The 21,695-nt window shown below is 34.0% G+C and overlaps 1 protein-coding gene across 7 annotated transcripts in view; it reads left to right on the plus strand.

The window, feature by feature from the left end:
- The window catches only part of LOC145245987 (uncharacterized), a 130,545-nt gene that overhangs the window by 103,456 nt on the left and 5,394 nt on the right, over positions 1 to 21,695 (plus strand). For 4 of the 7 annotated variants that reach the window (XM_080107779.1, XM_080107783.1, XM_080107780.1 and 1 more), the window contains 3 exons: positions 1 to 136; positions 4,982 to 5,243; positions 8,243 to 8,430. The exon at positions 1 to 136 is cut by the window's left edge and continues 126 nt beyond it. In XM_080107779.1, the coding sequence (XP_079963905.1) occupies positions 1 to 136; positions 4,982 to 5,243; positions 8,243 to 8,430 (586 nt within the window). Of the gene's footprint in view, positions 137 to 4,981; positions 5,244 to 8,242; positions 8,431 to 10,444; positions 10,534 to 21,695 lie in introns of those variants that run through there. The other 3 variants (XR_013863058.1, XM_080107782.1, XM_080107784.1) reach the window with 3 other exon arrangements.

Raw genomic sequence — 21,695 nt, forward strand, 5'->3', positions numbered from 1 at the left:
TTAAAGCAATCCAAAAATTTTTTACTCCATTACTCATCGAAATCAATGAAGCATCTTCCAGCCAGAATAGCAGACAATCTTTCAAGAATGTCAGTCAGCCATCACCATCTTTCAAAGAAGCCTTATCTCCACAAATGTAGGTCATTCATTTTCTCAAATATTTAATACTTGTGTTTCATTCATTAGTTAATTTATCAAATGAATAACAGAATTTCAAAGTTTTGAAAAAGCTTTTCGACCTCACCTACCTACATTCCCAAATGTACACAGATTATATATTTCATGAATCAATGGAAAATATAGTTTATTCTTAATTCAAAATAGTTATCATGTATTATCAATATTTCTCCCAATGAAAACTTATGTTCTGTTATCTTATGTTTTCAACTTTATTTCTCATCACTTAATCAGGCTTAACTTTGTTCTTGTGTAAAAGCAATCACAAATACAAATTAAAAAGAAAATAGTGAAATAAAAACATGTGCAAAATATGATTTGTTTTGTTTATAAAAATGAAAGGAAGTATTTCAAATGCATAACAAAATCTTGAATAAAACACATTTCAAAATTATATGCATTTGCTGAAGTTAGGGTCAAAGAATTAAATTAAATTTTTAAAATTTACGTTAAATTTTATTTTTATTTAAAAAATAATTAAAGTTAATCAATGAAATAAGAAAAATATAACATATTCAAATAATTTTAAAATATTTTTGAAATGTTTACAATTTTATACCATACATGTGTCACATTATGTTGTTGAGATTTTAAAATTTTAAACTTGTTCATCATTATTTGATTAATAAATGAAAAAAATAAAAAATTTTCACCCATTTTCTCTGTGAGTAACCTCTTTCAGAATAAATGACATTTTCAATTAAGTGAATTTTGTTAAAAATATCACCTAAAAAATAAAATATAACTTATTATTTATAATAAGTTATTTTTTATTTTTTAGGTGAAATAATTTGTAAGAAGTGTGACTTAAACAATGATAAATTCTGTTAGATTATGGAGGGCCAAAATAAAAAAAAAAAACTTATTTTATTTAGAATAATGACAATCTAATATTAAAAGATATTATTTTTTTAGGTGGAAAATGATTTCATTTTTAAAATGAGAATTTTGCTTTTCCTGTCTTTATTTTTTCCTGTATTTTTCTACCTATTTGAAAAAGTATTTCATTGTTGTACCCAAGAAATGTTTGTAAATTCTTACTTTTTGAAATTCCCTTTTTTAATTCTTACTTTTTTCATTCCTATTTTATTTTAGAAATTATATAAAAAAAAACATTTAAAAAAATACAAAAATAGTTATTCAAATTATACTAACAAATTCTTCATTATTTTGATTTCTTATCTCTGCCACAATGGAAGTTATGTTTTTAGTCAAGTTTGTCATTATGTTTGTTTGTTTCCAGCCTGGTATCCACATTACTTGACCAATCATCACCAAACTATCAATCATGCTCTAACACAGAAGTGATTTAATTCCAAATATTTAGGCCAAGGTCAAGGTCATGTAAACTCACATTTTTTGTGATAACTTTGGTTCTGTTTATTATAGAAACTTGTTATTTGGTCCATATTATAGCAAATAAAGTACTGCACCTTATACACTGCTGATCAAAAATTCAAGACCACTTAAAAATCTTTAAAAAGAAACCTTTCTTTTTAAGGATAGATTTTAAACTCTTTTGACTTAAGGTTTACTAATACTACAATCTAAAAGGTTATGGAAACAAAAAGCTACATTCCAAAAAAATTTATTTAAAAATTTGCATTTTTATTAAATTAGGTTTTTTACACATGATCAAAATTATAAGACCAAGGGTATAAATTGTTAGATTTATGGTAATTCTAATGTTTTTAGTTCAGTTAGAGATTAGCAATCACTGTGTAAAGTGTTACCATGCCTAAAGCAAGAAAACTAACCGAAATTGAGTGCTTTCAAATTCTAGTTTTGTCACAGCGAGCGATAGCAGCTAAGGTAAATCGCAGTAAAACTGTTATTTTCAACTTTCTAAAGAACACTGACAATTATGGAAAAGCAAAATCCTTAAAAAGTCAAATTAAGGCGGTTACAGATGCTGATTGCAGTCCAATAACCATCAGACAACACTTACAACAAAAAGGCATGGTAAATAAAAAGCGTAAACAAATTCCTCGATTGCTTCCATGTCACAAAGTGGACCGCTTAAGATTTGGTCGTGAATACCAAACCTGGGACGTTGAGAAGTGGAAGAAAGTCCTGTTTTCTGATAAGAAAAAATTCAATTTAGATGGTTCTGGTGGCTTCCAGTGATATATGTAATGGTATGAAGTGCCTTTTCTTACAGAGGGACGATGGAGCTCCAGGTGGTGCAGGGTCGTCAGACAGCAGCTGGTTATGTTAGCATTCTACAAAAAGCATCTTTGATGATGGAGGGTCATCGTTTGTGTGGATGGTTATTCCAACAGGATAATGCTGCAATCCACACTGCAAGACGGACCTTGAGCTTTCTACAAGAAAATGGAGTCCATCTCTTGGGACATTCTGCATGCTCACCAGACTTGAACCCAATTGAAAATGTTTGAGGATGGATGACAAGAGAAGTTTATCGAAATGGCAAACAATATTCAACAAAAAATGAACTTTGTGAAGCCATCTTTAGAAACTGGAGCAGGATCCCCTGCACCTTAATGGAAACCCTTATTTCTAGCATGCCCCAAAGAATTTTTAAAGTCATCAAAAGCAGTGGAGGTTGAACTCATTAAGTTTGATTGTTGGATGTTTTCATACACTTGTCATACACTTTTTTACAATTTAATAGAATTTTTGTCTCTGGTCTTATAATTTTTATCATGTATAAAAAGCCGAATTTAATAAAAATGTAAATTTTAAAAATAAATCTTTGGAATGTAGCCTTTTGTTTTCATAACCTTTTAGATTGTAGTATTGGTAACCTTAAGTCAGAAGAGTTTAAAATCTACTCTTAAAAAAAAGTTTTTTTGTAAAAATCTTGGCAGAATTTCAACTTCCATTTTTTTCAAATTTGATGCATAGATCTAATACCATGCAAAATTTCAATCAGATTAGATAGATAATTTTTAGTTATTAACATTTCTATGGCGTTAACTTTTGGAAATACTTTGAGAATGTTTCATACAATATGAAGTTGATATAAGATTTTGTACATTGACATAAGTGACTTAGATTCTTCTTTATGCTTTACTAGCTTTGCATGGGCATAAATATGATATTTTAATTAATCCAGATTATTATAGCCGTGATTTCAACAGTAAAAAAGTATTCGGATGGTATCAGCTAGAATCGAAACCAAAAGCAAAACTGTAGCATTCTAAGCTGATGATGTTACCATTGTACCAATGTGACATGCATATGAACTGATTAAAAATTAAAAATTAACTAAAACATATAACGATTTTTTCAATTGAAAGTTTTTTTTACCCATTTTTGACTCCTTAAAAACTATTTTAACCGGTGAAAACCCCATAAAAGAATAGTCCATAAAAATTCTAATCATTTGAAGCCCCTAGTGCTGTTCTGTGACTTAGTTTCAAAAGAGTAGAGTTTGAAAATATGGAGACAGACAGACATATAGCCTTTTATATATTAGATTTATTATTCTGTGTAGATGACAACCTCCATATGTTTAACATATTTTTTTAAATGGAAAAGATCACAAAATTAAAGGGATTTTTTACTTTTAAAAAAATTTTCAATAATGAATCCTTGATTACTGAATAATAATGGAAAATCTATTTTATTAGAAAATATTATGAATTGCCTTTATACTAGTCAATCACCTTTACTATTTCTATGAACTCCAACTCTTCACAATAATTATAATTGATGATATTTATGTTAATAAAAATGTGACATGAAGGATTAGCAAGAATCAAGAGAGCCAAACAAATGGTGTAAAGATGCATGGCTTAGTAGTGTGTGTATAGAAGTAATCTTGCTTTGAACACAGGAAAATACACTGTAATATGTCCTTAAGGTGATTACAAAGTTTGAAAATGTTCTTTTCTCTGTGGCTTGCTACTTGTCTCAATATATCAGTGGTTACATGTGGGACAAGGTCTCAAAAACTGCGGAAGAAGCATGGTGACCAAAAGTTGGGACAACCAAACATATAATGCCTTGCTTTAAGGTGTTAGCAGACTGGTCAGAGTAAAGGCAAGCAATCCTGCTCATCTATTTTCAAATTAACTTTGTTTTGCAATTTCTACTATTAAAACATCTAAAATGCATAGTTTTTAGAATTTTATTTTTAGTGTTGTCTCATATAAATGACTTTTCAGCCCTAAAGCATCATCACTTTTGTCTTAGTGACTGGCTTAAGAATTGATGCCAATCTGGCAGAATCGAAATTTTCTGAATGATGTACAGGGCAAACATGTCATTAAACTTCAACAGTATTTATGTGAATGATAAAGACATATATTCGTTTTTAGAGAGGAAATGTATCTATGTATATTTATTATGAAATAACTAATAATACTTTTCATTTTGTAAAAGATATGCAAATTAATTCATCAACAATAAATAAACAAAAACTTCCATTTTCAATTTAGAGGGTTATTTTTCAGTACTAGAATTGGTTAGTTCTTCTTTGAAAGACATTGTACTAATTGAAAAAGTTATTTATTATTCTGGGGCATTTAGTATTTCTCTTTTTGTAATATTTTTTTGCAAAAATAGTTATTTGTGTTTTGACTTTGCTAAATTGAAATTCTGCAATCATTTTTTCAAATAATAATATAAAAAGCAATAAATATATAAATTCTTTTATAATCTAAAAATATTATTGTGAGAGCAAGTCGATAAAAGTATGTTGTTTGGGAAATTGTGTTTTTTGTAATGATGTTCAGGTATAGTGTTATGCTAAATACGTTCCTTTCAGTTGCTGTGAGATAACATTCAGAAAAACATAAAATTAATATGCATGATTATTTTTATTTCATTTTTGCAGCCCAAACTGTCCAATCTGCCTAGAAAGAATACGAAATCCAACAATCTTAAATAAATGTAAACATGTCTTTTGTGCCGACTGTATTGCACAAGCCATGAGATACAATCCAAAATGCCCACAATGCAAACTGCCTTACGGAATTGAGACTGGAAATCAACCACCAGGAAGAATGATCTTAAGTGAGATAAAACAGTCTCTGCCAGGATATAAAAAAATTACAACCATTTTAATCAAATATGAAATGAAACATCCAATTAACAAGGTATTTCATATTTTATCGTCCTTGTCATTCTAAAAAGTAACAAAATTGATGTTACAATTTATTTTGATTCTAACTACATGGTTTCTCCTTCAAAGTAATCTCCCTTCAAGTTTAATCCATGTTCCTATTCTTCTTTGCCATGCTTCTTGAAACTTTACATTATCTGACAGATTACGATTACGTATCAGTTCCAAGTCTACTTATCACTCTCAAAGGCTTTGTCTTTATATTCACAACATTAGTATATTATGTTTCTTTTCTTATTTTATTTTGCATATCAGTTTCAGAGGTTGAAACTATAGACAATTTGAAAACGGTAGAATTTTAAAAGAGAATAACTTGCATCATCATGATTCACACTGAATTCAAAATTCAGCAAGTATTGAAGTATTGAACTGCAGTTAACTGCAGTTCAATACTTCTTGTATACTTTGAAGGTCTTAAAATGTAAATTGTGACAGATATGGAGGCAGTGGTTAGCAGGAAGGTGCTTTGACTGTGTCCATGTAACAAAATTCATTAAAATGCTGCAAAAATAGGTATGACAAGGAAAGTCAAATCTTGGTGAAAAAGATGGTCATTGAAGTGGCGACTATGAAGTGCTGATAGGAATCATCTTATGAAAAGCAAGCGACTTCAGTTCGAACACTCTGTTGATTTGGGGATGCTGTGATGGTTTTCATGACCAGTTATGCAATAGCTACCCAATAATCGGTGGCTCGCCTACAGTACACAAAAGTCACATGCATCATGAAGATCAAATTCTCTCAAATTGTGATCGTCTTTGGGTTTATTTTCAGTTAAAGCTACCTCATATCACCTTACATCTTCAGAAAGGGACTCAGACTCGATTCAGATGGCTATATTTAGTTGTTGTTCACTGCTGTCAAGCAGAGTGGAAAGGATGGCTGCAGGAAGGCCATATGTGTGCCCTGAAAACTTCCATGACTTCACCAGTTCCATCATTCCCCCTCTGTCTTATAAACTAGAATCAAACTGGTACTCAGGTATCTCTTGAAGGACACCATCCAATTTCAGGTTTTGTCTGAATGTCATTTTGGAAGACAGGATGACTTCTCCAAATGAGTTACATTTGGCAAAAATTTTCTAAGAAATGCATTTAGAATTTTGAAAATACATTCATTATTGGCCCAGATATGTTTTTTTCTTTCCTTTCTAAAACATGTCAAATTTGTTTTGAACACTTTGTATATTTTTATTTTTTCCAACTATCAGCTCAAATATTTTATCCTTAAAATTGTAAATAAATTTTATTGTTTAGAAAAGGAAAGAATCTGACAACTGACTTCACTTTATATATAGAATTTTTTTTTGTTTGTTTTTAAGGATTATTTAAAATTTTAAAGTTGGGGATCATATTCCTATATAAATTTGGTGTAACATGATCACCCATTTCTTGATCATCACCAATTTTCAGAAAATGTAGAAAAAAGTGAAACCGATTTTGTTTTATTTTCTTTTTAATTTTTTTGGACAAAAGTAACAATTCAAAAAAATTTCTACAATTCCAATACTTGTGCTGAACAGCATACAAGTGATATAATAGTTTTTGCTTTGGGATCAACAATTTCTATAAAATAGTGAATTCACTACATTAGATTAAAACAACTACTTTTCTTTTTGTGATTTGGAAATACTTGTCCTCTGAATGTATGCACTGTGGCCATGCCTTTTCAAAAGTCAAAAAAAAAAAAAAAAAAAAAAAAAAATCGTGCAAACCTTTTACCACTGGCAACACCCGCTTCAGAGAGTGAAAGAAGAAAGAAGAAGAAGAGAATGGCCACTGCGTCTATTTATAGACTAGAGATCATGGGAAGAGTATGCAAATAACTTTGGACGGTTTTGTCCTATAAAAAGCCTGTATTTGGGAGAGAGGCGGTCTTTTTTTGTTTGGCAGAAGCAATTGCTGTCAGAAGTGCATTGGACTGCAGGATTGAAGAGTGAAGATTGAGTTGTGGGGTCATTGTATTTAACCACACACATGTTCGAGCACTAACAAAAATGCTTAAATGAACCCTGGATACACTAGTTTACCGATGTAATGGAAACTGGCAATTGAATGTAGTTCTTCAACGCCACCTCGTTTGTATAATGTCTGTAGGCAATGCCCTAACTTTTCAAAGAAAAAATGTGAAAAAAAATTACTAAAATATGGTGGTCCTAGGATACGTTTTTTTCAGGTTACGATGTAGAATATAATATTTCTCCGGCCCCTGGTTACAATAGTTGCCCTGCCTTACTGTGTTATGTATATAATCAAATGACATTATAAATACTGTACTGTATTTTGTTACTAATTTTTTATGCCGGTGTTCTACTGTGAAGTGTACACAGAAAAAGAAAATTGTTTAAATTAGAAATAGTCAGAAAATGACCAATAATTTTACATAGAATTTATACAAGAAAGTGATCTCCCATTTTAAAATCTAAATTATTTTATAAAAATTTCAGGAATTTATTTATCAACAGATTCACAAATTCTATTCAACTTGTTAATTTACCATTGAAAACAAAGTTTGTTAATTGAAACTTTTGTAAAAAAATAAATTACTTTTACATTTTTTCTTTCATACAAAAAAAATGGTGATAGCCATAAAGTGGGTGATCAATTTATGTTAAATTTACACAGGAAACTGGTGTCCCTTCTTAAATCTAAATTCTTTGAAAAATAAAAAATAGGAATTCTCTAGCGACTAGATCATAATTTTACACAGAAAAAGAAAATAAATTTGACATGGTCATAAAGTGGGGCATAAGTTTGCATCAAACTATACCCCCTCCTTAAAATTTAAGATTTTTGAAAAAAAAATAAACTGAATTTTCTAGCAACATGATAGGTAATTGTATGGAGTAAAAAGAAAAAAATGTGGTCTATGAAAAGAGGGGAGTTAAATCGCAAATAAGCAACAAATTTCTTAACTTTATTTTGTTCATGTTTGCAAATAACAAGTACTAAATTAATGTTATTGCTTTTGTAGAAGATAATCACTCGAGAAGCATTTTTGCCAACTACTGAAGAAGGAAAAATTGTCTTGAAAATGCTTCAATTAGCCTTTGAACGCCGTCTCATCTTCACAATAGGGGAATCGAGAACAACAGGTGCTGAAAATGTCATCACTTGGAATGACATTCATCACAAGACGAATATGACTGGTGGACCATCTAAGTAAGTGTATACTTTACTGATATTTATTGTTTCAGGTTACTTAAGGGAAACTGTGTCATTGTACATTCACATGCATCTATCCAATTATTTGTCAATGACAATTTTGTTCCTTGCTTTGTCCTTTTCTATATATTTTTGATGATTTAAATTATATTCAAATCATATTCACTAAGAAATTCAATGGGGACTAAAGATCTCATTCATTGCAGCATGATCTTTTAACTTCAAACAAGCTAAACTTGTTAAATTCATTTTAGTTAAATCTCGATGAAGACTTCTTAAATCAGAACTTATTTTTCTATGGTATAAGTAAGTTAAACTGTGTCTAAAGTTAAATTCTGTTCTTTTAATATGAGTTTACTTATTAAAGGTGATAAATTGTAGAAACCTCAAGCAAGCAAAAATTAAATTTATTTCAAATAAATCTCAACAAAGACTTCTTGAATTAGCACTTATTGCAAACTGAAACACAAATAACGTGAACGTTTCAACAATCTATCACCTTTAATCAGTAAACTTATATTAAAAGAACATAACTTAATTTTAGACACAGGTTAACTTATTTGGGCAAAGTAGGGAATAAGAACCTCAACTGACAGAACAAACAAAAGGACAGATTTTTGTCGACGAGTGGATTTTTGTTTATTTACGCAACCTTAATTAAACTTTGGATATTTTTATTAGAAAAATAATAAAAACCAACGTAATAATTGAAAATTTAATATGCAGAGCAATAATGAATATAGAAAAATGTGTACTTCCTAATTTTCAGTGTAGCACTACCGGAAGTGGTGACAAGGCAAATCAGTTTTTTCACTTTTATTGTTTTTAAGTATTTCTATTGTGAAGAAGTGTTTTATTTAAATAAAGAAGGACACTATTGAAAAGTATATAATAAAAATTAACAAAATTATACAGATAAAAATAGCACAATTAGTCTTTATTTTCACTTTATAAATAAATAATAAGTAATAAACATTTTTATTTTATTTAAAATTTTATAAGAAATATATGTTTAAATTATAAAAATAAGTTGTTTTTTTTTTAATTTTAAAAATAAAAGTTTTTTTATTTGAATTTATATAGTCAATATATGTTTATAAAAGTGTAAAAATAATTTTTTTTATATGAATTTATATAATAAATATATGTTTATAAAAATAAAATGATTAAAATCAAAATAACAAATATATAACAGATAAGGCGTGAGAGAAAAAAAGCAAAGAAACTGATTGGCCTTGTCACTGCTTACAATAGTGCTACACCGGAAATTAGGAAATATATTAACTGATTATAACCGAAAAACTAAAAAAATCTGTAGTTTTTAGGTAATAATTTATTTTATCCACTCTTGGCAGATTCTTCAGACTACAACCACTGATTTACATTCCTGAAATGAATATGAAAATAGATTCAGGGCTTTTAAAAACCATCTTCAGATCAGGAGGAGGATGCTTTATTGGGTCATTTTTTAAATATTTTTAATTTACTTGGAAAGAAAATTTAAATCAATTAATTAGTATTCCATAAATTAGTCAGCCATCTTTCTTAACAAAATAATTTGTAAATTTAAACCATAGGTTTTGGATGATTAAAAAAGTCATGGAATCACCTTTTCATACAAAATCAGTTAATGCAAAACATTGAAAATAATTTCTTTGATAGAGGATAGAAGTCACAGTAGTAGTATCATCTATTTGCTGAGGAAGAGGAAAGGTGAAATACAAAGTGGAGAAATTCACAGCATTGCCAATGCTGTCTTCATTTACACCTGATAACAAATATTTAATTATTCCGATTCATTTTTATATCATATTGACCCTACAGTTCAATCAATTACACAGTAGAATGAAAACTTAATATCAGGTTTGGCCAACCAATACTTTTTAAATTTTAATATTTGCATATTTATTGAATTAAAAAATGTGATAGCATAAATTATAATGATTTCATCATAAATGCAAATAACATACTAAATTTGTTTCCTTCTTTCTCCTATTTACAATAATTACAGAATCTATCAATATGCATTTTGGTTTATTTAGAAACAAATCAGTCAAGTTTAGTGCATAGGGATGGCTTTACATAACTTAGATGTTGAAAGTAAGTACGATAACTTTTATCATAGACCCTTTCATGATTACCTCCCTTTTACATTGTAATCCCATAATCCCTTTTTTCACTCCCCACTTCCTCTTCCTGTCTCAATAAAAAATATACTTCTTTCTACCCGTCACACACGTGTTCGTATCCTCTTTCAAATCTTTGTTCCAGTTTCTTTTCTCTTTTCACTGAAATGCAACACGCTGCAGGTTATGTGGCCAGGAGAGATAATGGAAGCCGATGGAACAGACTTTTATTTGACAGAGATGAAACCAAATATGAAATTTGTGAGACAAAGTTTTTATGTCATTTATGCACGTTTGGCCTAAAAAGATGCCATTTTAGGTATACACCCTAATAGACGGAAGCGACACTGAGAGAAATGAAGATGCTTACGCCGAACTCGTACAGTTTCTGGACGACAAAAGTTTATCCTTAATAATTAGAGAAGCTACAGATAATGGAATAAAAGCTCTCAAAATATTACGCGAACACTACGCAAGCAAAGGAAAACCAAAGGTAATCTCCTTGTACACCCAACTCGCATCTCTCAAAAAGAAAGGAGACAAAAGCGTTGCAGAATACGTGATAAAAACTGAGACAATTTTAACAGCTCTGAGAAATGCCGGACAAGCAGTTGATGATGCCCTAATTATCGCCATGATATTAAAAGGACTACCAAGCTGCTACGGCCGTTTTTTCAATTTATGTGACACACAGCAACAAAGAAATTCCTGGAATTTAAAACAGAAGTCCATGTTTCGATGAAACATTGAAACATAAAATCCAGTCAACCAGTGACAAAGTGATGAAATTGACATCGTCTTTTTCAGAGAATACAATAGAGAGCCGTCACCACCATGTTTTACTTGTGACGGAAAAAGACATTTATCGAAAGAATGTCCCAACAACAAACACAAACAGCAAAAGCAGTGGTATAGTTATTGTAAAAGTAACGGCCATAAAAGGGAGTTCTGTCGTTATAAGCGAAAAGATATAATGAAAAAGGCAGCCGACATCAAAGAAAACTCCTTCGCATTCAAAATGGAGGACTACTACTATACTTGGAACTTAATACCGCATATGAACCTACTAGTCGATGCAGGGGCCACTTCGCACATTATAACAGATGCGAAAAAATTTAAGAACTTCGACTCAACATTCCGTTCTGAGAACCACTACATGGAGTTGGCAGACGGAACTAAAACCAGTGGCTTAGCCTTAAAAAGAGGAGACGCTGAAGTCTGCCTTTTAGACACTAACTCCATTACGACTACCCTAAAAGGGGCACTACTTATACCTTCATATCCACAGGATATATTTTCTGTGAAAACTGCGACCTAAAACGGAGTGACAGTTATTTTCGAAGAAGACGGGAATATACTAAAACATAAAACGGAACGAAATTCAAAATACACCTGTACAACAGACTGTACTTCCTAAAAACTATGGGAGAAGGAAATGCAGAAAACAGTTGCCATCAATGCCACAATATCCACACGTGGCATAAAATATTCGGCCATTGCAATTACGACGACATAACAAAACTACTCGATGTGGTCGAAGGGATGAAAATAAAAAATAAGACTGTAAACAACAAAAACTGCAACATCTGCATCCAAGAAAAATTTCTCCAGAAAAGAAATAAATCTCCTGACAAAACAAAAGAGCGACAAATATTCTGCATTTAGTACATTCAGACCTAGCCGGCCCCATAGAACCAGCGGATTTAAACGGGAACAAATACGCCATCTCCTTCACTGACGACTTTTTTGGCGCTGTATTTGTATATTTCATTAAAAACAAAAGTGACTCTACACTTGCCACCGAAAAATTCCTTGCAGATATTTCCTCATACAGCAAAATAAAAATACTGAGGTCGGATAATGATTCAGAGTTCAAGTCAAACGATTTCGGAAAACTACTCTGCTGTAACAACATAAAACACGAAACCTCAGCGCCATACTCGCCTCATCAAAATGGAACGGCTGAAAGAAACTGGCGAACTCTATTCGAAATGGCAAGATGCCTTATCATAGAAAGCGGCTTACCAAAAACACTGTGGAGCTATGCAGTTATTACATCCTGCAGTTATATGGAACAGATGCTTCAATAACCTCTAAAACAGACGCCCTACTACAAAATAACCGGAAGAAAACCGGACTTATCAAGGATGCACATTTTTGGTTTGCCTTGCTATGCCTACTCCAACATAAAAAGAAAGCTAGACCCAAGGTGCCAGAGGGAAATCTTCATCAGATATAATAGAAACAGCCCAACATATCTTATATACACCCCAAAAAACAGGAAAGTGTGTAAACACGGACTGGTAAAATTCACCAACAACACCAACGACCAACACACTCAAACACAAACCCACTCATCAACACAAATTTTCCCCCAAGAAACTTAATAAAAAATTTAAAGTCAAGGAAAACCCTGAATGGTCAAATACCGACAAACAAACTGAGTCTAAAGTAGAAACTAGCTGTACGCAAAAATACCCAACGCGCGAGCATAAAATGCTCAGTTACCTAGAAGACTATGTGATAGCAGTCCATGATGGGAGCTGCCACACATTAATTGACTCTGACTACTGCTACAAGGCCACACACGGCATACCCCGCACTTACAGAGAAGCTGTGATTTCCCCAGCGACACACCACTGGATCAAAGTGATGCAGGAAGAAATTAACTCCCTAAAGGAAAACAATGTATACCATCTAACACCCTTATCCAAAGGCAGAACGACAGTAAGCGGTAGATGGGTGTATAAAATCAAAGGAAACGCCGACGGGTCTCCTAAATATAAGGCCAGGTTCGTCACAAAAGGGTATAACCAAACAAAGGAAATGGATCCACACTGAGAACACGTCCCCATCAAAATATTCGAAGACAGTCAACTGACACTAATCTGCTCTCACATATCTTTGTTTTTGTAAAAAAAAAAATAAATAAATAATATGCTGAGAGCAGGGGCGGGGGGGTTGAAGGTAAGTATCATAGACCCTTTCATGATTACCTCCCTTTTACGTTGTAATCCCATAATCCCTTTTTTCACTCCCAGCTTCCTCTTCCTGTCTCAAAAAAATCTACTTCTCTTTATGCCCATCACACACGTGTTCGTATCCTCTTTCAAATCTTCGTTCCAGTTCCTTTTCTCTTTTCACTGAAATGCAATTCACAACATTGGACATTACTTTTATTATTATTATTAAGCGATTATTTATTACATCACCAGAATGTATTCAACTTATTCTTAAATAATTCTTTGACGGAAAAATAGATTTACTGCATTTGAAATTCAATAATAACAAAACATAATTTGCATGAAAGGATAATTAGTTGCATTTAACAAAATATTTACAAGGATTGTTGTTATGCTGTGTATTATCTTTATTTTTTATTCTCTTTTTTTCGGTTGTTTACACATGCCCGTGAATTGCCTTCATTTTCACCCACAAGGTCAAACTAAGCAATATATTTCTTTTTTCACTGTTATAACTCAGTTCATAAGCCCATTGGGGAGCTGTTGGCCACTTGCATTAAATCGACATAGATGCTGTGTTGTACATTATATGTACTGAGTTTATATAACTGTATCTACATTGTGTATGTGTGTCTCCTTGTGCATGCTATTCTTTCATGTGTGTGTGGGTGTTTCTGATGGCCTGCTTTAAATCGTCTAGTGGATATTTGTTAGTTCTTTTTAATCATGCGTGTGTACACGTTATTTCAAGTATTTACACACTTTATATACACGTTTATACAATTGGCATGCACACGCACAATTGAGTGTTCTTGGAACTTGTGTTCTAAGCATATGCATGTGTGTAAGATGCATTTATATATATGTATTTGTGTTGAGAAGTCATGCCTTATTTTCTGCAGCTTCTACTTCATCCTCCGTTCATCCATTGGTCTCCATTCTGCAGGAGTTGCATGCATGTGGAACTACACGACAATGCACTGTTTCGGCATGATACTTCTTTTTATTCAAACCAAATATTTTGTGATGGAGAAGTTGCTTACTGCTAACCCAAACGTCTTTTTTTGCGTGTTCGCTTTCTCATTGTCCTATTCAACTCTGCCTGGTCTCTCTCGGCTAACTGAACTCAACTAAAACTGACTGACTCAAATTGTTTCTATTTATATAAGGGTGTATGTGTCGGGGTTGTAACCCCCATTAACTGGCTTGCACTCAAAACACCCGCCCTTTTTTTTTTAATTCAATTTTCACCCCAAACAAGGCAAATGCCACTTTGAAGTAGGGGCTACTATCGGGTACAATTTGTGGGGGCATTTTGAAGGGAGAGGAGTAGAAAGATGTTTGTTCGCATTACACTTGAACTTCTGCATATCAGTGCAGTTGGGAAAGCAGTATCCCGGAAGGGAGTTCCAAAGACTTGCAATTCTGGGGAAGAAACTATTGGAGTAAAAGGCTTTCTTACACCTAGGGATCTCTACTGTAAAGGGGTGGGACTTAGTTGCTTGTCAGGTTTGTCGGGGGTAGTCACGTCAAGGAGGTACAAGTGCTTGTAGTTCGTCAAAGCATGCACCATTAAAGTATTTGTAGAACAGGCAGAGAGATGCAACATTTCGTCGATGGGACAGAGGCTGAAGCTTAGATGACAGTTCAGGACCTATCAGGTTGGGGACTCTCTTTTGAACCTTGTCTAGGAGTGATAGACAAGTAGCAGATTCACCAGCCCAAATGTGACAGCAATACTCCATACATGGGCGAATGGTGGCCTTATAGAGACACAGGATACTTTCAGATGTAAGTAATTTTCTGGCATGGTAGAGAGAGCCCACCTTCTTTGCAACAGCCTTGGCAATGCTCTCAATGTATATATTCCAGTTCATGTTCGCTGTAAACGTTAGACCGAGGAGTTTAAAGAAAGTACTTTCAGGCAGTGTATTCTTAGCCATTACTATTGGTGAAAGAAAAGGTTTCTTGTAGTTATTGAAGGAAACAAGCTTAGTCTTGGCAGCATTGAATGTAACTATCCATTTTTGTCCCCATTCCACTACAGATTGGAGGTCATCCTCTAGTGTTTCTGCCATTTCCTTAGATATGTGTTCATTTGTTTTCCCCTCATGCCTGTTATAGAGGGTGGTGTCATCGGCAAATATACCTATCTCCGAAACAATTTTATCAGGGAGGTCATTTATGAATATCAGAAACAATAAAGGTCCAAGGATACCCTGAGGTACGCCCGTATTTATATCATATTGTTTAGATGTACGACCGTCGAGGACAACTTGGATTTTTCTCTTACTTAAGAAGGATTTAATTACATTATGTATTCTTCCAGTGATTCCATATGATCTAATTTTCCTTAGAAGACCATCGTGCCATACCCTGTCAAAAGCTTTAGATATATCAAATGCTACTGCTCTACCCTCCCCTGTTTTGTCCAGTGAATGGTATATATGTTCAGAAACTACAGTTAAGATATCTGCTGTTGAATGGGCTTGCCTGAATCCATATTGTTTGTCGGTCAGGAGTTTAGCAGCTGTTAGATGTTGGACTAGAGCTTGATTAACTAAGGACTCAAATATTTTGGCGAAAAGGGGGAGAAGGCTAATGCAGCCCAAACTGTCCAATCTGCCTAGAAAGAATACGAAATCCAACAATCTTAAATAAATGTAAACATGTCTTTTGTGCCGACTGTATTGCACAAGCCATGAGATACAATCCAAAATGCCCACAATGCAAACTGCCTTACGGAATTGAGACTGGAAATCAACCACCAGGAAGCATGATGTTAAGTAAGATAAAACAGTCTCTGCCAGGATATAAAAAAATTACAACCATTTTAATCAAATATGAAATGAAACATCCAATTAACAAGGTATTTCATATTTTATCGTCCTTGTCATTCTAAAAAGTAACAAAATTGATGTTACAATTTATTTTGATTCTAACTACATGGTTTCTCCTTCAAAGTAATCTCCCTTCAAGTTTAATCCATGTTCCTATTCTTCTTTGCCATGCTTCTTGAAACTTTACATTATCTGACAGATTACGATTACGTATCAGTTCCAAGTCTACTTATCACTCTCAAAGGCTTTGTCTTTATATTCACAACATTAGTATATTATGTTTCTTTTCTTATTTTATTTTGCATATCAGTTTCAGAGGTTGAAACTATAGACAATTTGAAAACGGTAGAATTTTAAAAGAGAATAACTTGCATCATCATGATTCACACTGAATTCAAAATTCAGCAAGTATTGAAGTATTGAACTGCAGTTAACTGCAGTTCAATACTTCTTGTATACTTTGAAGGTCTTAAAATGTAAATTGTGACAGATATGGAGGCAGTGGTTAGCAGGAAGGTGCTTTGACTGTGTCCATGTAACAAAATTCATTAAAATGCTGCAAAAATAGGTATGACAAGGAAAGTCAAATCTTGGTGAAAAAGATGGTCATTGAAGTGGCGACTATGAAGTGCTGATAGGAATCATCTTATGAAAAGCAAGCGACTTCAGTTCGAACACTCTGTTGATTTGGGGATGCTGTGATGGTTTTCATGACCAGTTATGCAATAGCTACCCAATAATCGGTGGCTCGCCTACAGTACACAAAAGTCACATGCATCATGAAGATCAAATTCTCTCAAATTGTGATCGTCTTTGGGTTTATTTTCAGTTAAAGCTACCTCATGTCACCTTACATCTTCAGAAAGGGACTCAGACTCGATTCAGATGGCTATATTTAGTTGTTGTTCACTGCTGTCAAGCAGAGTGGAAAGGATGGCTGTAGGAAGGCCATATGTGTGCCCTGAAAACTTCCATGACTTCACCAGTTCCATCATTCCCCCTCTGTCTTATAAACTAGAATCAAACTGGTACTCAGGTATCTCTTGAAGGACACCATCCAATTTCAGGTTTTGTCTGAATGTCATTTTGGAAGACAGGATGACTTCTCCAAATGAGTTACATTTGGCAAAAATTTTCTAAGAAATGAATTTAGAATTTTGAAAATACATTCATTATTGGCCCAGATATGTTTTTTTCTTTCCTTTCTAAAACATGTCAAATTTGTTTTGAACACTTTGTATATTTTTATTTTTTCCAACTATCAGCTCAAATATTTTATCCTTAAAATTGTAAATAAATTTTATTGTTTAGAAAAGGAAAGAATCTGACAACTGACTTCACTTTATATATAGAATTTTTTTTTGTTTGTTTTTAAGGATTATTTTACATTTTAAAGTTGGGGATTATATTCCTATATAAATTTGGTGTAACATGATCACCCATTTCTTGATCATCACCAATTTTCAGAAAATGTAGAAAAAAGTGAAACCGATTTTGTTTTATTTTCTTTTTAATTTTTTTGGATAAAAGTAACAATTCAAAAAAATTTCTACAATTCCAATACTTGTGCTGAACAGCATACAAGTAATATAATTAGTTTTTGCTTTGGGATCAACAATTTCTATAAAATAGTGAATTCACTACATTAGATTAAAACAACTACTTTTCTTTTTGTGATTTGGAAATACTTGTCCTCTGAATGTATGCACTGTGGCCATGCCTTTTCACACATGTTCGAGCACCAACAAAAATGCTTAAATGAACCCTGGATACACTAGTTTACCGATGTAATGGAAAGTGGCAATTGAATGTAGCTCTTCAACGCCACCTCGTTTGTATAATGTCTATAGGCAATGCCCTAACTTTTCAAAGAAAAAATGTGAAAAAAAAATTACTAAAATATGGTGGTCCTAGGATACGTTTTTTTCAGGTTACGATGTAGAATACAATATTTCTCCGGCCCCTGGTTACAATAGTTGCCCTGCCTTACTATGTTATGTATATAATCAAATGACATTATAAATACTGTACTGTATTTTGTTACTAATTTTTTATGCCGGTGTTCTACTGTGAAGTGTACACAGAAAAAGAAAATTGTTTAAATTAGAAATAGTCAGAAAATGACCAATAATTTTACATAGAATTTATACAAGAAAGTGATCTCCCATTTTAAAATCTAAATTATTTTATAAAAAGAAGGCTTATGGAGCGATAATTTAGTGGGTCAGTTCTTTAACCAGAATTCTTGAAGACTGCTACCACAGAAGCGGTTTTCCGGCAGTCAGGAAAGCAAGATTCATTAAGGCATTTATTGTAAAGTTTGGAGAGAACTGGAGCAATCTCAGCAGAGCATTTTTTTTATTAGCACAGCCGGGATGAGATCAGGTTCACATGCCTTTGAGGTGTCTAGGTTTTTTATGATACCATGCACTTGAGAAGGGATGATTTTCAAATCGTCTAGTGTGGCGTCTGTCCACAGAGGAAAGTCGGGGAGGGAGTGGTGTGCCGGGTCCAGTGTGGAGTTTGAGGCAAACCGACTGGCAAGCAGATTTGCCTTGTCGGTTGCCATGCAAGCAACCTCATGATTGTTTGATAGTGAGGGGATCGTTGACTGCCCATTATTTACTACACTGTTGTAGATTTTCCAAAAATCACGGGTTCCTAATTTCTGTGCTTCGATGCATTTCCTGGTGATTTCAGTGTAATCTGTTACCTGTCTCTATTACTCTCTTACAATTATTTCTAGCTTCTATATACTTCTGTTTGTTTGAGCTGGACTTATGTCGGTTGAATCTGCGAAACGCATGCTGCCTTTGAGCAATGGCAGCTGCACAAACCATTGAGGAGAGTGGGGTTTGCTATAGAATTTCCGTGTGGGAACATGTGCCTCAATTGCAGTTTTTAACCATTCAGTGGTCTCATTTGCACATTGTTCGGCTGGGAGAGAAAAGATATTTTGCCATGTGGTATCTCTGATGAGTTCCCTGATGGCTTACCAGTCGGCCTTTTTGTAATACCTCGTTGTTTTGAGTAGTGGGTCTTCAGATTTAGGGCGAGAATTTAGGGTGATTTCTACCATTATCACAGTGTGATCAGCATTCCCGAGTGGGCTGTGGGCATTTGTTGTACAATCATCAGGAACTGTTGTCAGAAATAGATCTAGAAGTGAGGCATGTTGGTCTTGCTTGTCTGGGAAACGTGTCAGGAATGTAACCGTCTGAGATAGGGAATGGGATATAGCAAAGCTATGTGTTGTGCTACTAGCTACGTCTGTGTAATTAGAGAATCCAAGCCAGTTACTGTGGTGGACATTGAAGTCACCAAATACATGTACTTCAGCGCTAGTATCGAGGGAGAGTGGTATATCTATGCTGTCAGAGACTTTGTTTATTAGGGTACAGTCCTTGGTTGAGAAAATACAAGTAGCTAATATTATGTTGCATATTTAGTCTGAAGCACATAAAGGCCTGGTCGTCTGTTTCTAGTTTTGTTTCTCTAGTCAGGGAGGAGGCAGGTTGGTTTTCTTTGAGTTCGGTCTTGGTTTAAACGTATCTTTTGCTTGAGGTGTCATTTCATTTTGTTTAATTTAAAAGTTTCAGTTAGGATGAGGGAGTGAGGGATGCTGGACAAGTGGTTGTGCTGAATATCAGACATGCAACACAAGTAGACCATCAGCTGTCCTCACCCACAGGATTGTGGCCTCAGGAAAGCCCACCAGGGATGAGTGCAGGGTCCCTTTCCATACGTGACATGGAACTACAAACAGCCTGATATTATACAACTGTTGATGGAGCAGCCGCTCTAAGCGCTACCAAAGAGTTAGGGTGCCTGTACTATCAGTCGGAAACAGCAGCCAGGAAACTGTCAATCCAGTACCTTCAACCCATTAGGCAAAGTCAGCCCAGTCCACTGTACCGATATTTATGGTACTGAAGCACCCTTACAGTGTGCAGTTTAGGGGGATGGGATGTGGCAGGAGCGGGGAAAAAAACGGCGTTCATTGCTCTAGACATGAAACAAGGTCCACTACTGTGCGACTCTGACGAGTCCCTGTGATAGCACCTCTACGCCTGGCTAATAAGCAAAGAAGGAATATGAGAACCAGGCGATAGACAGAGCTTATCTTCTCCTTAAGCAGTTTAGGTTTGCCAACCGGTGATTTGTTTGAGTCACCAGCTCTAGGAAGGTTGTTGTCCAGGACTGAAGAGGCCTCCCTCCCCTAGGTTTGGCTTCAGAGTTTTCCTTCTCCTAGACGGATGACCTGGGAAGATCTATGGGTCCATCAGCACCGAGAAGGTTCACCCCGCACCTGGGTCCTAATCCAGGTATTTCTGCGATCCCCGCATGGGTAATTAATATTAATTGGTTTATTAGGTTATTATCTACTGAGAAAAAAAAACAAAAAGAAAATGATTATTTAGGTTAACATCTACTGTAAGATTTTACTCCTCGAAGTGATTAAAAGGACATTACTAAGCTTTCTATTGTTATTGGGAGAGGGGATGGGTAAGAATTCATGCAGTGGAAGCACTAAATTTGTAACAGCATTGGTTTGAGAGACGAGTTTATGTAAGGTTAGATATAGTTTTGTAAGTTCAGGAATAGGATAATATGTTAAAGTATGATCTACTTAATATCAGAAATTTAAATTTGGTGCCCAGACTGAGTATTTAATAACGACTGAAAGATAAGATATATGCTCAATATAGATACAAGAAAACATTTGATTTGGAGAAACAGCAGCAAGGAACTGTCAATCCGGTATCCTCAACCCATTAGACAAAGTCAGCCCAATGCAACTGTATCGGCATATATGGTACTGAAGCACCCCCACAGTGACAAGTTTAGGGGAATGGGATGTGACGAGAGTCGAGAAAAACGGAGTTCATTGGCCTAGTCAGCAAATAAGATCAATCACTGGGTGATTCTGTCGAGTTTCTGTGATAGCATCTCTACGCCTGGCTAATAGGCAAGGAAGGAGTATGAAAGCCGGGCGATATACAGAGCCTATCTCCTCCTTAAGCAGTTTAGGTTTGCCAACCGGTAATTTGTTTGAGTCACCAGCTCTAGGAAGGTTGTCATCCGGGACCAAAGAGACCTCCCTCCCCTAGGTTTAGCTTCAGAGTTTTCCTTCTCCTTGACGCATAACCTGGGAAGTTCTATGAGTCCATCAGCACCGAGAGGGTTCGCCCCGCACCTGGGTCCTAATCCAGGTATTTCTGTGACCGCGCATGAGTATTTAATATTAATCGATTATTTAGGTTAATATCTACTGAAAAATTACACTCCTCGAATTGATTAAAAGGTACATTACTATGCTTTTCATTTTCATT

This window comes from Euprymna scolopes, chromosome 23, assembly GCF_053919585.1.
Source record: "Euprymna scolopes isolate OS-2025 chromosome 23, ASM5391958v1, whole genome shotgun sequence".
NCBI classification, from domain to species: domain Eukaryota; kingdom Metazoa; phylum Mollusca; class Cephalopoda; order Sepiida; family Sepiolidae; genus Euprymna; species Euprymna scolopes.